At 43.1% G+C, this 17,092-nt stretch overlaps 3 protein-coding genes and 1 long non-coding RNA gene across 7 annotated transcripts in view; 3 read left to right on the forward strand and 1 right to left on the reverse strand.

Annotated features, from left to right (window-relative positions):
- Nucleotides 1–498: 498 nt before the first annotated feature.
- On the forward strand, nucleotides 499–5,394 carry LOC147248526 (uncharacterized). 2 transcript variants are annotated; one of them, XR_015119478.1, is made up of 3 exons: nucleotides 499–752; nucleotides 996–1,066; nucleotides 4,725–5,394. It is a non-coding gene; the product is annotated as an uncharacterized LOC147248526 (long non-coding RNA). The 2 variants fall into 2 exon arrangements; XR_015119479.1 differs by lacking the exon at nucleotides 4,725–5,394 and adding an exon at nucleotides 3,468–3,678.
- LOC147248527 (ras-related protein Rab-39B-like) lies at nucleotides 3,888–6,199 on the reverse strand. Of its 2 annotated transcripts, none has more exons than XM_086226459.1 (4): nucleotides 5,964–6,199; nucleotides 4,703–4,929; nucleotides 4,240–4,510; nucleotides 3,888–4,098 (listed from the first exon to the last, which is right to left on the reverse strand). In XM_086226459.1, the coding sequence occupies exons 2-4, from the start codon at nucleotides 4,915–4,917 to the stop codon at nucleotides 3,943–3,945; spliced, it is 642 nt and encodes a 213-aa protein (XP_086082585.1). In that variant the 5' UTR covers nucleotides 4,918–4,929; nucleotides 5,964–6,199; the 3' UTR covers nucleotides 3,888–3,942. The 2 variants fall into 2 exon arrangements, with proteins under 2 accessions (XP_086082585.1, XP_086082584.1); XM_086226458.1 differs by having other exon boundaries at nucleotides 5,856–6,196.
- Nucleotides 6,200–7,188: 989 nt separating this feature from the next.
- Nucleotides 7,189–13,662, forward strand: rab38c (RAB38c, member of RAS oncogene family). Its single transcript, XM_086225979.1, has 4 exons — nucleotides 7,189–7,672; nucleotides 8,426–8,556; nucleotides 9,739–9,876; nucleotides 11,726–13,662. Exons 1-4 carry the CDS (start codon nucleotides 7,480–7,482, stop codon nucleotides 11,888–11,890), a joined length of 627 nt encoding a protein of 208 aa, XP_086082105.1. The 5' UTR covers nucleotides 7,189–7,479; the 3' UTR covers nucleotides 11,891–13,662.
- Nucleotides 13,663–14,814: 1,152 nt separating this feature from the next.
- The window catches only part of LOC147248529 (phosphatidylinositol-binding clathrin assembly protein-like), a 28,521-nt gene continuing 26,243 nt past the window's right edge, over nucleotides 14,815–17,092 (forward strand). The window contains exons 1-2 of one of the 2 annotated variants that reach the window (XM_086179265.1): nucleotides 14,815–14,861; nucleotides 15,177–15,570. In XM_086179265.1, the coding sequence (XP_086035391.1) occupies nucleotides 15,441–15,570 (130 nt within the window). In that variant the 5' untranslated portion in view covers nucleotides 14,815–14,861; nucleotides 15,177–15,440. Of the gene's footprint in view, nucleotides 15,571–17,092 lie in introns of both variants that reach the window. The other variant, XM_086179266.1, reaches the window with a different exon arrangement.

A 17,092-nucleotide genomic window follows, 5' to 3' on the forward strand; every position in this document is an offset into this window, starting at 1 on the left:
TAATTTCTTTTTTTTTATGCAGAAAACCTTGAGACATTTTATTGGAATGAGCTGTAAGCCTGATGCTGCTGAAACCACCATTTTCAGTGTTTTGAGTGTCAGCAGTGGCAGTTTAGCGGTGCAGTTGTTAGCACTGTCTCTTCACAGCAAGAAGGCCCCAGGTTCCAGTCCCAGCTCAGGCACGGGATCTTTCTGTGTGGAGTCTCCATGTTCTCCCTGTTCCTGTGTGGGTTCTCTCTGGTACTCCAGCTTCCTCCCACAGTCCAAAGACATCAAGAGGGGACGAGGCTGATTGATGCTCTAAATTGACCGTAGGTGTGACTGTGAGTGTGAATGGTTGTCTGTCTCTATGTGTTGGTCCTGTGATGGACTGGTCACCTGTCCAGGGTGAACCCTGCCTCTCACCTGAAGGCTGCTGGGATAGGCTCCACCCCCCCCTCAAGTGAGTAGTGCGCTCGCGATTTGATGATGGCAAGACAAGACTGGAGCACAGGAAAGACGTCATGTTAAAACACCGTTGCTAACAGCTAGCATTACAATGATCATGTGATTCCTGTGCTAATCTCAGCTAGCTTCAAGTAGCTATGAGCACCATTTCAAGCTAGCACGAGGCTACCTCGCATTAGATATATCAGAAAATATGAGAAATATCGCTGAAACATTTTAACATGTAGTGAGCGTGTGTACATTTTGGTAGTTTTTTTTTTTAAAAATTTTAACCAACTAGCTATAGAATTTTTTTTCATCAAAAAGTAAGCAACTTAGTTTTTTTTTATTAAGATTAAAAAGGGGGTGTATTCTGCAATATATATATATTTTTTAAGTTCTTAAAGTATTGTGCATCAGGAGGTGGTTGTGTGTGTTCCCTCTACAGCACTGCAAATCACAACTTTAGCTCAAACATTGTTGTGAGAGGTTGTTTGTGCCCTCCCATCTCTGAACCATCAGTTTGGAAATTGGTTCTATGCTGAATCTTCTGTTCTATCTAACCTCAGGTTACAGTGCAGGAACAGCAATGAGAAACTTGAGGAGGAAGGAAAGAGAGTCATTATTCTGCTTTTTGCAAGTAAGTGTTCCATCAACATTACATTGAACCTGTTTGCTTTTAAGTTAAAATGTTGCATCATGAGTTTTTTTTAATGTCATCTATTCGGGATAAACTACTAGTGGAGTGAAACCCTCTTTTACTAACTTTTTGTCTGCCTATAACACAAAATTAAGTCCCTTCATACAACTAAAACTTGGTGGTTATAGATTTTTACTTTTAACAAATACTTTAGTAGGTTTTGGTAAAAGTAGGCCACATTTTAACACCTATGCTAGAGCAGTGGTTTTCAAAGTGGGGGCTGCTATGGAGGCCTCAGAAGATTGGAGGGAAGATAAGAAAAACAACAGGATCTAATTTTTAAAATCATTATTATAAAATATATACAGTGATGAAAACATGTTGTTGATAATATTCTTGTACTCAACAAATGTAATAATTATTGAATAGTGAATAAAAGTAAGAAAATCACTCTAAAAGTTGATGTTTCTTTACATATTTTGCAGCATTGTTGATGGGTTTGCGAAGGGGGTCAACAATGACGCTCGAGAACACGACGGTTGAGTTTCCCCTCTTCTCCCCTCTCCTTGTGCTTAGGCTGCCCTCTAGTGGTCAAACACTGAACTTGGAAGATTGAGTCAAGCGCAACCGTGCAGGTCCGCTTGCCCTTGATTCAACCGTCCTTGCACCTTAAACCCTTTACCGCTCGTCTCTAATACGTCACGTATGTCACTTGAAGAACAACAGAGTTCCGATCTTTGCACAAAGCAAATCTTTATTAATATGTCCAGGCATTTGTTATTAATGACACTTGTGCTATAATAATAATAATAATAATAATAATAATAATAATAATCCCAGATTCACAACAACATCAAACAGTCAACTTTGCCAGGGTTTGCTGTCAAATAAATTATGTACAGATGGTGTCATGTGATGTCATTGTTACCTGCTGCTACCATACAGATGTTCATGAACACAGGATCGACACACACAAACACACACTTATGGTCACTGTTTATTGACTCAACTCTGTGTGTGCGTGTACGCGTGTGTGCGTGTACGCGTGTGTGTGTGTGTGTGTGTAGGCTTCTCTCCTTCAAAAGGCACTCGATACAGACACCACACTGAATTCCATTGACTCTGGTCACTTACTATTCTTCATGAGCATTTTGTCATTCCCTACTCTTCTCTCTCTCGCTGATGAGATTCCAGGTGCTGAGTGGGATGCTATTTACATTATATCAAAAATAAAAACAAAAATTCTTTCTTTGGAAAATTTGAATCAGAAGAGAGTCATGCATTGATTAGAAATATGCGCATGACTGTGTCTATAAACAGATTGTAAGCGTGGAGAGATTATGACCTGTGTTATATTTAAGAGTTTAATATAATATCAGGATAGAGAAGTGAACATGACTTCGGTTTAACATACTGATAAAAGTCATTGCTGCGATCTACCTGTCATGACATTCCTAACACACACAAACGTGACAAACTTTGGCTCAATTCGGGTTCCTTATCGCAGTCTGTGTGACCCCTCGCAGCCTCGATGCCTTCAGGGACTCGTTCTGTCTCGTTTCTCTAACACACTTTGAGCAGAGCGTCATGAAGGAAGAACCGTGGCTCAGTCTGGGTCATATTCATGTTTAAATTAATAGACTACAAATGCAGCGTATGACTGTAGACATCAGATAAGAGAAGAAAAGCTGAAATGTTGATAACAGCTGCTAAATGCGTGGTACACATAAGTCACACACACACACACACACACACACACACACACACACAAATTGGAAATGACTTAAATACAGTAAGCCCACTTTTTCTTGTTTTAAGAGTTCACCCATCAATTCATATTCTGCCATTATCTTATCACTTTCATGCTGATGGAGGGTGAAGAAATGTTGTCCATAAAAAAACACTACTTGAGTTTCACAGTAATTTACCAAACAACTGAAGTGAATGGAGACCAATCTTTAAATATAAAAAAAAGTAATAAAAACATAAACTCTTCCATCCTGCTCATTTGAAGTAATCCAAGTATCTGGAAAAACTCCCCTGATGTCATGTTAAAGAGTTTTTTTCTGCTTTGGAAAATTGATCTCTGTTCATTTCAGTTGTTTGGGAGTAAAAAAACATCACCTGACCTCCGGTCAGCAAGCAGATATTGACTGAATTTTCATTTTTTGGGCAACTGTCCCTTTAATTTTAAGAGTTGTTTGATTTTCGATCTCCTAAAATATATCAAACTGTTAACGCACATGTAAACACAAGAGTGAGGAGCGCTTCTTGTGCTTTGGACAGAGCAGGCGCCCATATATGTGCTAGAAAGTGTTTATCTGCAGCGTAAGTATATGAAAAAAATAAAAGTGTGTGTGTGTGTGTGTGTGTGTGTGTGTGTGTGTACATATATGTACAGTATGTTTACATTTTGTCACCCTCTCTGGAACGTGCAGTGTTTACGCCAGGTTGGGGGTCTCCTGCGATGCCCCTCCTGACATGCTGGACAGTTCAATGTTAACCCATCATCATCATTGTCGTCGTCATCATCATCATAATCATCATCCCAATACCAAAACACTCATACGATGCGCACGCACACATGCACACGCACACATGCACACACAACAGCCCTTACAAGTACTGTTTTCTTTCTTCCTTTGAAACAAAAACCACAAACTTCCTACGGCCCTTCACACTTCTTTTTCTTTATCTTTCTCATTTTGTCTTTTTATTTGTGTTTTTATGTGTGTTTTTAACATTTCTAAATAAATAAATAAACAACAGTTGCCTTAATGTAGCCATGGCGAAACAGACCCCCCCCCCCCCCCCCACACACACACACACACACACACACACACACACACACACGCACACATACACACTTAGGTAAATCAGCAGAAGCACTGCCGGCTGCCCTTGGTGACCTCCTCTGAGGAATGGACGGTGTTGGGAACGAACCCACTCTTGACCCCCTCCCAGCCATCCTGGATCTTGATGTCTCCGCTCCGCACCAGCTCAAAGATGTCTCTCGTCAGATCCACGAACGCCTGAAGAAGGAGACCAGACAGATTGCGAGGGATCGTACATCACTTTAACATGCTGAACAGAGTTATCTGCTTCATGTGCTGAGGAAAGACCCTTGAGACGTGAGGAAAACGTTTCAGAGAGTCAAGAATGAAACTCCGCACCTTCTCCACATTGATGGCGTCACGTGCTGATGTCTCCACATAACGCATCCCGTAGGCTCCTGCCAGCTTCTCCGCTTCCTGCTGGGTCACCTGACGTTTGTCCTCCAGGTCACACTTGTGGCCCACCAACAGGAAGACAATGCTGTGCGGCTGGACGTGGCTCTGGGCCTCCTCCAGCCAGTTATGGACGTTCTGGAAGGAATTGCGGCTCGTGATGTCGAAGAGAAGGAGGCCTCCCACTGAGTTGCGGTAGTAGGCTCGAGTGATTGACCTGTATAGTGTATGTGCAGACACAGTCTGGTTTAACATCCAAGGCAAAAGATCTGTAACCTTGAATCATAGGTGGAAAAGTTTTTTTTTTGACACTGTTAAAAACTCCAAATTATTTGACATTTTATATATATTTTAAGTAGTTTTTCGGTCAAAAATTATCATTAAAATAATTAATAATTTGTGTCTTTACCTAAACCTCTCCTGTCCTGCAGTGTCCCAGATTTGAAGTTTGATCCTTTTACCCGGCTCGATCTCCACCAGGCGGGAGAAGAAGTCCACGCCCACGGTGGGGTCTGACACCTGCGCGAATCGCCCCTCAGTGAACCTGCGGATCAGACACGACTTTCCAACCGTGGAGTCTCCGATGACGATCAGACGAAACTGATAAAGCCATATCGTCTCCATGTCTCAACAAATCTGTGAGACAAATCAAATGACTGGCTCAGTCACTGTCATCCATGTCAAGAGGTCACATGGGTACGAGCCATTGTCAGAGCAGTTTCTGTAGTAGCCCACCCCAGTGCATGCTGGTCCTTTACCTGCTGATACACCCTTGGGTGCCCTCACTGATTTATAATTCACAAACATAACAACCTCCACAAATATTATATATGCCATACGAGAAAAAAATTAACCAATATTTGGAATAAAAATGCTCTTAGATCTAATATAAATTCAGCAGACGTGTAAATTAATGAAAGAAATCCTACATATGATTTTAACATAACATGATACAAACAAAAACTTAAACATGCGATGAACCAGGAAACCACCTGACTCCACGATATCAAATATTTACTTGTTGTTTTTTTTGTCAAATTCAACCACAATTACACAAAGCACACACCAAAGATTCATGGTTTTATATTCAGATTAAAGCATGTGGGGGATTCTCGCATTAGATCTGACATCATGAGGAGAGAAGAATAGACTGGATTCACTTCAACAGCATCCATGTGATTTACAGTTGGGTGATCTAATTATTGAGGGGAGGCAGGGAGGGTGAGGCCACTCCTCTCCAACTCAATAAACATTGGTGTAGCCAGTCCTCATGTGGATACTAGCCTGTGGCTGTCCTACATCAATAACACACAATCAGGCCTTGAAGCAAACCTGTAAAAGCTCAATAAAAAAAAAAAAGATGGCTGCAAATCATGACGTCTAGTAGCCTCGTAGATGTGAGCACCAGCTTCCTTAAAGGCCTCCGAGGATGAGAGATCCCATAAACTTTACATAGAATAAAGAGAATCTGGTTGGATAGAAGAGGCCTAGCCCACTTAGCTCCTGGGGATCATGAGCATGCAGGACAATAATCAGATAAAGCCACTAAATGATTCACTTACCTTGAAGTTAAGAGCTCAACACCTTGAAAAAACAAACCCCATGTCGATGATGTTGTCTTCTAAAAATGATCCTCCAGACTAAAGAGCAGTGGTTGTGTTGTTGCTTACCAGCTGCATCTATTAGCTCCACCCACTGTCGGCCAGCACGGTTTGGGTTGTTATTTCGGGATCAACCAGCCTGTTAGCCGCCAGACGATCCAAGCCGCTTGCTTATTTTGAGCAGGACAGTTGATATTTTTGATGAAATGGCAGCAGGACACAACAGCAGCATCACACTCCTCTCCTCGCCCTCATCAGCACCATTACCGTAACTGCAAACACAAAGGCGCAGCAGAAATTCTCATGCCGCTGCCTTCAAGTTCCTTCAGGAACAAAACGAGTGACACACAAGGACGAAAGTATAACCTCCTATAATTGTTAATTTGGTGAGATGATGCTCAGCAGCCCTCAGGTATGTTTATGTATTTTGCTGGAATACACAAAGTTACTCTAATAATAGCTTGACAATACTACAACAACTTTAATTGTTTATAAGATTGAATGATTGAATCAGCCTTCGAATACATTAAAAAAAAACTTCAAAAACTAAAAAAGAAAAAAGTGCAGGCTTACATGGCTTTTAGGGAAAAGCGCAAGAGTTTTACCAGCACATTTAAAGTACCTCACAAAGTGAGTGGAAACATCCTGGACATGAAAAACATACGTGTAGTTGCAGGCTTCTGCGAGAGTTATTCAGCACTTAACCTCCAAATACATTCAACATAGAGATGAAATGCAATAGCCTATCCAGACAGCAAAGTTATCAGATCAGATGACTACATTGTTATGACAAGTATAAAAGACCCCATTTGAAGCTATTCGGTATTGCAGGTTTTATTACTGACTGAATGCTGAAATATGCTTATGATAAACTAAAAAAAACTGTGACAGATAAAGAAATATAAGTCCATGTGATTTGTAGTTGGCACAGAGCAACCAAACACAGTTTGCGTCTTCATTTTCTGCTGCAAGACGATTACTTTGGATTGCAAAATGCTTTAGAAACATGAGCCTAAAATATGAAAATTTTCTATATTAAAGTTTACAATGGGTCATATTAACTTAACCAAATATGGCAATAAAATGCTGTTAATACTGTAAAGATAGGACAGCACAGTAGTTGGTTGCAGTCTGCAACGAGGATTTTGATGGTAGCGGTAATAACGACTCGTTTATTTGAATAGAATTTTTAGAAAATTAAGTTTTTACCAATTTCAAAACAGGCTTGGCTGCACAGAAAGAGTAACGCCCAGGATTACGAAGAGCATTTGAATGCACCACACGTTAGTTGCGGATATAGGGCTAGGGCTTGTCCCTTCTGCTCCAGATTGTCATTCCAGGGGGAGGCATGACGGTCTGTCCGGCTGTATCCTGAATGACATTAGATACTTTAACATTTTGTGCTGGTGAAGTGGAGGAGAGAAAATGCTCCTGCGGTGTCTGTATTTCTTGGTCGCTGCAGATTCAAATGTGATGCAGCCGTAAAGTTTCTTTTACTTTCTGTGAAATGTAGTTTTATGCGTTTTGTAGTTTAATTCCTATTATTTAAACTCCTCCGAGAACTTCATTGTTGTGTTGTGCAACCATGCAACAAGAGCTTTTATTTAAAGTCTTGGTCATCGGGGACTTGGGAGTCGGTAAGACGTCCATCATCAAGCGGTACGTCCATCAGATCTTCTCCCAGCACTACCGAGCCACCATCGGGGTGGACTTCGCCCTCAAGGTGCTGCAGTGGGATGACGACACCGTGATCCGGCTTCAGCTGTGGGACATTGCAGGTCTGTCAAAGAGTGGAACTCCTTCTCACAAGCATCTAAGTCCAGTGAATCGGTGCATTACTTTTGTGTCACTGTGTTGCATTTTGGTGTCGTTGGGGAGCATCGTCAGTCGAAAGCTGTCACTTTTATCATTAGTTTGTCGTTAGTGGAAGTTTTGGAAATTTGGTTCAAAAAACCTGTTCGACATTTTATCAGTTTTCTTTATTACTGAGGCACAACTTTTACTAAGGTAAAGCTCATTACAGTAAACTCCTGTTTAGCCTTCACCTACTGTCCAATACTTGACTTTTGGATCTTTCAGAATTTTGTCAGCAACAAAACATCAACACAGAAAAATAACCCTTTGAGGCATATCCAAAAAAATCAACTTTCCTGAACAAGTTTGTGTGTGTGTGTGTGTGTGTGTGTGTGTGTGTGTGTGCGTGTGTGTGTGTGTGTGTCTGTGTGTGTGTGGTTGCGTGCTTGCACTAGGGTCCCTCCCTGACATGTCATTTGATGCCTAGTCGAGGAATGTAGATCTTGTGCTTGGCTGGGACTCAATCCCATGCTTGTAATATCAGTCACATGAGTGCTACTGTTACATTAAAAACAAACACACGCACACACAAACACACTCAAACACAAACGAACACACACACTTGTACACTTGTTAATCTCTTATCAGCTGTGCAGTGAGTAGATTTCATGTCATGGTCTTGAAGGTGTTTTTAGATGAATATCTGTGTGTGTCTGATGGCTGTCCATGAATCCCAGGGCAGGAGCGGTATGGGAACATGACTCGTGTCTATTACCGGGAGGCTGTGGGAGCGCTGGTGGTCTTCGACATGACCAGAGCTTCCACATTTGATGCCGTGCTGAAGTGGAAGGATGACCTGGACTCGAAGGTCAGATGAAGAGTCATTTCGTAACATCACAACTGACTGTGACCTAATTTGCAAGTTAGAGATATGTGATGACCCTCAAGTGCACAAACACTGGGATTGGACTTTTCCATACAGAAGCCATGGCAATGACTTTTTTAGGAGCTGTTATCCCAAGATCATGAGTTAATTATTGTAAAATCCCAAGATAGCAAAGCTCTCGTGAAAACTGGTTAATTTAACTCATTATCAAAAGAAAAATAAAGGTAATTTGCTCTTTCCTTCACATCTGGACCACAGCATCTCTTTAGTAAAACAAAGTAAAAGGTGCAGCAGATCGACCACTTTGACTCCACAGGAGGTTTTCAGGTACATTGTCGAGCGTAAGTAATCAGCAATTTGGAAGTGCTCTGACCGTTACACATGTGTAGTTACGTGTGTTAAATGGAGCAAATACTTCCAGAGCAGTTCAAAATCAATTTCTCTCGTATGATCTGGGGCCGTGACGTCTGTGAACTGCAAAAATCTGCAATTAAGACTCCAGTATAATCGATCCATTTGTCCATAGGTGAGGCTGAATCTAATTCCCGTCTCTTGTAAATGGATTGTGGGTTGTGACATGCAAGACAGAGGACAAACTCCATCCATCCATCCATCCATTTTCTTCTACTTATCCTGTTAAGGGTCGTGGGGGTGGAGTCTATCCCAAAAGCCTTCAGGCAAGAGGCGGGGTTCACCCTGGACCACCAGTCCATCACAGGGCCAACACATAGAGACAGACAACCATTCACACTCACAGCCACACCTACAGTCAATTTAGAGTATCAATCAGCCTCGTCCCCTCTTGATGTCTTTGGACTGTGGGAGGAAGCTGGAGTACCAGAGAGAACCCACACAGGCACAGGGAGAACATGGAGACTCCACAGTGTATTTGTATTTGCCAACACAGAAAGATCCCGTGCCCAAGCCGGGACTCGAACCCGGAACCTTCTTGCTGTGACGTGACAGTGCTAACCACCGATTCACTGTGCTGCCCCAGAGGACAAACTCATAAATCAGATTTGCTCAATTCATCATTTGTTACATATTCTTATAATTTTGTCATTTAAAAAAAAATTCTGGCCCTTGGACAGATGCCAATTTTTTTGTGTTTAAAAAAAGTATATGCTGGTAATCGTGTAACCCGTTTGTGTCTTCTCTGCTAAGGTGACTCTGAACCACGGCAGGCCCGTTCCAGCTGTACTCTTGGCCAACAAAGCCGACCAACTGCCTTCCCACCTGCCCAAACTTGACACCTTCTGCAGGGAGAACGGCTTCGTCGGCTGGTTCGAGACTTCAGCCAAGGTACGAAGCACATGGGACTTTTGAATATTTAAATGATTCCTGTTTAGAGAACAAACAAAACATTAAAGTCTGCCCCCCCCCCCCCCATAAAAAGGGTTAGACTTGAGGCTAAACCAATTTCATACATAGTTTACACAGCAAGGTTAACTACACGTTTGACAAAAACAATAGCAACACTGTTTGAGTGGTGAAAAGAAATGAACGTGAAAAGGGCTGCAGGGTTTTTGGTGCACTAAAAGTTCGAGAACATAATTTGCTCTCAAGAGACAAACAGAGGAATGTCTGCAGTCTGGTGTGAGTTTTCCTTGTTTTTCCTTTCGCTCAAAGCCTCACGGGCTGCCTAATGAGTTACACACGCGGGTGCAAGAAGACGGAGACGGAGGTGTAGTTAGTGAACAGGAAGGCTGAGTTCCTGAATCCTGGCTTCTCACAATGACAGAGGGAGAAGAGAAATTGGAGTGTTTGATGTGTTGTATTCTTTAGTCCAGTGATGATCAGGGCTGTGCTTGATGCTTGTGGATATATGAGGCCTATAATGGCTGACAAAGACAAATATCACACTCCAGATGCAGAAATCCATCCATTTTCTACTGCTTATCTTGTTAAGGGTTGTGGGGGGCTGGAGCCTATCCCAGCTACCTTCAGATGAGAGGTGGGTTCACCCTGGACAGGTCTCCAGTCCATCACAGGGCCAACACATAGAGACAGACAACCATTCACTCTCACACTCACACCTACAGTCAATTTAGAGTATCAGTCAGCCTCGTCCTCTCTTGATGTCTTTGGACTGTGGGAGGAAGCTGGAGTAACAGAGAGAACCCACACAGGAACAGGGAGAACATGCAGACTCACACACAGTCGGGGCTCGAACCCGGAACCCTCTTGCTGTGAGGCGACAGTGCTGACCACCGCACCGCCGTGCAGGGAGATACTGAAATCATTTAATACCAAAACATCCAGAGAGAAGAGAAGATGGAGCATTTAGAGCAAGGCTTTTGAGAAGGTCCCCCTTCAGTTCTGTGGGCAGTTACTGACCACAGATCAGCCCCATTTCACCGTCCGTTGTCATGGTTAAAAGTGAAGTTGACTTTTAAACACCAAAAGTTTTCATTTCAGAAATATTTGACGAAATTTCTCCCAGGTGCTCCTAAGATATTGAATTCAAATAATGGGACTGTGACCTTTAACCATCAAAATCTTTTCAGTTTATCGTCAAGTCCCAGTGGATACTTGCTGTAAGTTTGAATAAATAATTTCAAGGTGTTCCACAGAAATCATGTCCCAATGAGAATGGGACAGATATGCCACACATACGAGGTGGCAATGACATTGACCTTTGACCTTTGACCACCAAAATCTCGGCAGTGGGTCCTTGGGTCCCAGTGGAATTTTTTTGGACATATTTGAAGAATTTTTCTCAAGGTTTCCCAGTGATATCAAGTCAATAAAAATGAGATGTTCATAGGTAGAGATGGACACACGGATAAAAAACCCCAAAAAACATAAGACTTCTGGTCTAGAGATCTCACTGGTGTAAGGGCATAAAAACACATTTGTGTGTGTGTGTGTGTGTGTGTGTGTTGCTGATGCTGTTTGCAAGAGCCGCATCTGTTCATAAAGCCAAAAGCCGAAAGCATCATCTTTTCAGGTTGTCCATCACACCTGTACCACTCATCGTTCATCATTGTGGCATCACTTCTTCAAAGCTGCCTCAGACATCCACTGGGACTCAAGGATGAGCTGAAAAGATTTTGCTGGTCAAAGGTCAAGGTCACTGTGACAGGGACAAACCGTGGAATCACAGTGGGGTGTTTCAAGTCTTAATAGGTGTCGTGTTTGTTTTCATCAGGAAAACACGAACATCGAGGAGGCGGCGCGATGCCTGGTGGAGCACATCCTGAACAACGAGGAGAGTCCGGTGACAGAGCGAGACCCGGGCTCCCTCGTCCTGTCTGGATACTCAAACACCACTAAGGATCATCATCTCAACTGCTCCTCATGTGTGAAACAGTGACTTCTGCCCCGTCACAGACAACCAGGAAGTGAAGAGCTGAGACAGATGGGAGATAAGTGAAGGAACTCTGTGAAATAATCCCTTTTGTGCAAAACAGGAACGCTGTGAGCAGAACCAGTGTTCACAGTGCAGGACGACGTGTTCATAACAAATGAAAAAATGTTTCACATTCAAGGTTAATAGGCATTTTTCCAGTGCTGAAAATATTACAGAGTGAGACAAAAACTGAAGACTGACGGAATACATGCCAACTTCTTTATTTAATTAATATTTGTATTATTTTGCATCTTTTTTTTACCCCCCCCCCCCCCCATGCACCATTTTTCACCCCAATTCCACTGATCCAATTCCCCCTACAATGGACTGCCACACGCTTCTTCCATCACACGTGGAGTCATCATGGACATATTTTCACCTGACGATGCAGACCTTCATCACCGGTATGTAGCATGCGGGAGACTCACAGTATTCCCCTCGATTCCCCCTCCACCTCAAAGAGTACCTCTGATTGACCAGAGGAGGTGCCAGTGCAGTCATCAGGACACACTCCCTCATCCAGCTTCTCACCAGCAGACATGGACAACTGGTCGCTACGAATGTCCGACCAAGCAGGAGACAACACGTGGAACCAAACCAGACTTACTTTCCAATTCATATTTCAAAACAATGGCATCTATGGAATATTAATTTCACTTAACTATTAATATTATCTTGTATTGCAAATGTTTTAAAAGGATCTTCAAAGGTATATTTGCACGTGAAAATCCCACATTTCTTGTGTTAAAGTTCTACAGTCTATACACATTATCACAAGTTTTTGGGAGCTGAAGTTCACCACTGCCTTATTCTGTACCCTTTTTGCCTTTCTTGCTCATTTAGAATATTTTCGAAGTTGCAGTGTAGTACATTCACATCAGTTTTGTTTATGTGGTAAGACATTTCTTTCTTGCATGAGAAAAACACAAGGATATGTCAGAGATAAACATGGATTGTTGATAATGGAGGAAAGGCAGTTTTGTCCATTAAACAGACCATTCAATTAGCAGATAAAACCAAATGGCTATCGGTGGACTGAGAATTTATTTAATTAGGAATAACATTAACAATGTTTCAGAGCTATTTGATTATAGAACGTCTCGTCTGAGTCGTGGAATCTCATTATGTCTCTGTGTCTGGTTGTAAAATGTTCCTGCTCTTTCGGTGTGCCGTTGTCAGGCCAGCCTCTCTCCGCTGATGTCTGACTTCCATGTTTTCATATCAGACGTCTGCTTTACATTTCGCCTCGCACCCTTTTGATGTGCCCGACCTTGTAATGCAACGCATTTGTTCGCGCTTCCTCAGCGGACCAGGGTATGCGCAATAAAAATCAATTTCGTGTTTGTGCTTTATCTTTGCGGCAGAGCTCATCTTTGCGGGATTCAGACGAAATGTGTCTGGCAAAAATCAACAGGATTTACAAATGCCATGAGAACAGTGGCATCACTGTAATTACAAACATCAATGCATTGGATTTGCATTTTTGTTGCGTGACCATTTATCTTTCCCATCCCCCTGTAGGACTCTACATCCATTTGTCCCATTCTTGTTATCGAAATATCTCTGGAACACCTTGAGAGAATTTCTTTGAATTCAACACAAATGTCCACTGGAGCTCAAGGAGGACTTGAGAAGAGGTTTTTTTTTGTGTGATCAGAGGTCACTGTTGCTTCATATTCCTGCAATTCTTATAAACACAATATCTCCGGGAATACCGGGAGGAGGTGTTATGAACAAACATCCACTATACATTATTTAGAAGCTGGAAATTGTATTGTAAGATATATATTTGTGTGCTTGAAGTAAACTTTTGAAATGACAAAGTCGTGGACTAACATGGGAAACACTATTAACTTGGCTGGTGGTTCTGGTTCCCAAACTTCCTTAAGTCCTGTACCCCTGAAACTTGCTGCCGTGTACCCCCTCCACAGATGTGTTTCATACCCAGGAGGGCCTGAACATGCTGGGGTGCATCCTCAGAAGACTGGCCCGCAGCCGTACACCTGGAACACACTGGCTCCATTTGCTCTGGCAACCCCACAGCACAAACAGTGCCGTTTCTGTAGAGCGCTGTTTTATTTTTGACTGTTTTATTTTTGGAAATGCTGATTTTTATTTTTTGCATGCCCTCTGGTGTAATTCTGCGTACCCCTGAAGGGACGCTTACCCTCATTTGGAAATCATAGAACAGGGCTAGCCTATCAAGATAAACCTAAACACAGATTTAATTACATTTCAATTACATTCAGGCGCATCACAGAGCCATAAAACCACAATGCAGTATTATAAGGATTATGTACAGTTGTCCAAGTATTTTTTATTTAATACAGTAACATCTGCTGAAGATGCATTTGCTAAATTATCCCACAGAACTTTACTTTTAAGCCTCCTTTGAGTATTATAAAACATAAACCACAGTGAGACATCCTCCAGGAATACTGGATGATCATAAAAACGCCACAGCATCAGCCTGCTACTGTAGAACTATAAAATAGAAGGCAACAGGGACACATTTTCAGTCACCGTGAGGCAGACAGAGGAGCATCAGATGAAGCATGTGTTGATCTCATCCTGGATTTTCTTCCTATGTGTTTGCATTTCTTTTGGACAGCAGATAACCAAGACGGGTTTGTGGAGTGCCCCCCCCCCCCCTCCCATCACTACCACCCCATCACATCACTACCACCCCACACGCACCGAGGTGAGGAGGATGATGTTCGCTTGGAAAACCCGTGGCAGCCTTCTGCTTTAAGATGCCCTCCCCGGACCCGAGAAGTGGCCCAATCGCCCTCCTTTCCCAGTCACCTGATTCTTGTACTGCCATTTTACACACAAGTTTGACTGACAAAAAAAAAAAAAGGGGGGGGGGGATTGGCCTATCGGCAACCTCAACAGAGAAATACGGCCTTTTGTAAGAAGATTAGAAGGAATCGAGGTAGAAATCAAAGCGGTTGGATGCAGCCTGCGCAGGGGCAGAGAGGTGTTCTCGGTCGGGGCTGAAGAAGAGGGGGGACAGCTTGAGAACAGGACAATGCAGTTTTCTAACGGGGTTGAAAAATGAGTTCAGGCACAGTGGATGTAGCGATTTGGTCATAATCACCGGCAGTCTCTCGATTATTGCTCGCATTCATCCCTGCACAGGCGCATCCCGCCGGCATCACCCTCGGCAGCAGCAGCAGCGGTTATTTCAGGGATTTATTATCAGTAAATCGCGTGTTTGATGTTTTTTCTTCTTTTTTAATTTCTGCAGCCTTTTCATAATGGTTCCCCGGATGTGATCGTTCTATGTTTTATTTGGCCGCCGCATGAATTCTCCCACCGGATCCTCGTCGGTGTACGCTGCTGTCCTCCTCCTCCTCCTCTTCTTCCTCCTGCTCAGACGGCCGATTCTCTCAGAGGGCACTACCCTCCTCCTCCTCCTCCTCCCCACCGCCGCCGCTGTTAAAGACATTTTGATCGTCCTCTCCGGGTCCCCCCCACCAGCCACCGTCACTCCGCCTGCCTCCACCGCACCATGTCAGGACAGTCTTTGACGGACCGGATCGCCGCGGCGCAGCACAGCATGACCGGCTCTGCCATCAGCAAAGCCGTCTGCAAGGCCACGACGCATGAAGTCAGCGGACCCAAGAAGAAACACCTTGACTGTAGGTTACCAGTTTACTGTATAGATAGCCAGCATGTCCTCACAAAGGGTAGCTTTGATGCTTCACCATTACCACATTCCCTCAGACGAAAATGGGATTTAAAGACCAGGCATGTGTTTCATTGAAAGGGCAGTCAGGCAGATATTATCTATGCATGTCATTCAGGGGAAATAGACCACTCTGGTATAGACTAATCACATTGCAAGCATCCGCTTTACAGTGTAGGCCTATCCATTATTAACGCCACTATCAGCAGCAGCGGCAGCAGCACTGTATCCTCTGGAGACCACACTGTGTTTATTATTCCTGCAGCATTTTCTCCTCATTGCTATAATTCCACATTCATGTCAAGTTCACTGTCATGTCCGCTGGTGCATTATTATCATTTATGAATGTGTTGCTGCTGTCAGTCCTGAGGTGCTGGAGTGTTAGTGTGTGTGTGTGTGTGTGTGTGTGTGTGTGTGTGTGTGTGTGTGTGTGTGTGTGTATGTGTGTTACAGTGAGCAGAGCAGTGCTCAGTGCATTCTTTTATCTTTTTTGCTAATTACCTGTGTGTGTGTGTGTGTGTGTGTGTGTGTAAACTGCAGCTATTATATGCAGTGAAAGAACATTCACGGCATGTAGATTTCCACCAGTGATTATGAGGTTAGGTGGCTTTTCTGACTCTCAATAATTACTGGAGGTGGTCGATGGCGAGCACAGGTAATCAATGCTGCCGTCAGTCACACGAGCAGGTAGTCACTCCATCAGCCAGGAAGGACAGACAGACACACAGATGGGGGGGGGGGGGGGGCAAGAAAATCAGTCTGGGAGAAACAAAAAGGCAGCCATCCAGTAAGCTGGCGAGCTTGGCAGTGGATTAGTCAGTCATGACCATAGCAGAGGTGACTCTGAGAATTCTCTGCTGCCTCACAAGATCAGGCGCTTCAATACATTACATCTAAATCAGGGCTGTATCACTTTACCCACCACAGAGCTGGAGCATGAAGCAGAGAGCTGTCCAAAACAGTCCAGAGGCAGGTGGATGTGCAACAACATGTACTTACAGCAGCTGGGACTTCAGTCGTCTTGGTGTTGATCACAACTAAAGTGTCTGCCTTTTGCAACATCTGCTACGAGCTCGAGCCCCACAGATTTTTCTTAGAGACAATGCTAATAGCAATTTTAGGAAGTTAGAATAATTATGTGCCGCCTGAAACTTTCTCTGAAATGGAGATATCAAACACTTTTGGCAAAGATACGCAGCAGAAGCAGGATATTTTACGGATTAAAATACCTTTTTCTGGATTATGTTCTGTGAATCGAAGTTTTCATATCAGCACATATTGAGCAACATGTAGGCTGATACAGGTATGTCTGATAGGACAATATCAGCGGATATTATTAACCATGTCGGTACACATATACCAATATATCTGATATACATCAGACTATACGACAAAAAGTTTCGACTTTATGAATGTCTCATTGATATCAGTGAGAAATAAAACAGTGGACATACGACCAACAGAGCACTGCAGCG

This window comes from Aulostomus chinensis, chromosome 15 (genome assembly GCF_037954235.1).
Source record: "Aulostomus chinensis isolate RoL2024-O1b breed Wild chromosome 15, RoL_Achi_v1.0, whole genome shotgun sequence".
Taxonomy (NCBI): Eukaryota; Metazoa; Chordata; class Actinopteri; order Syngnathiformes; family Aulostomidae; genus Aulostomus; species Aulostomus chinensis.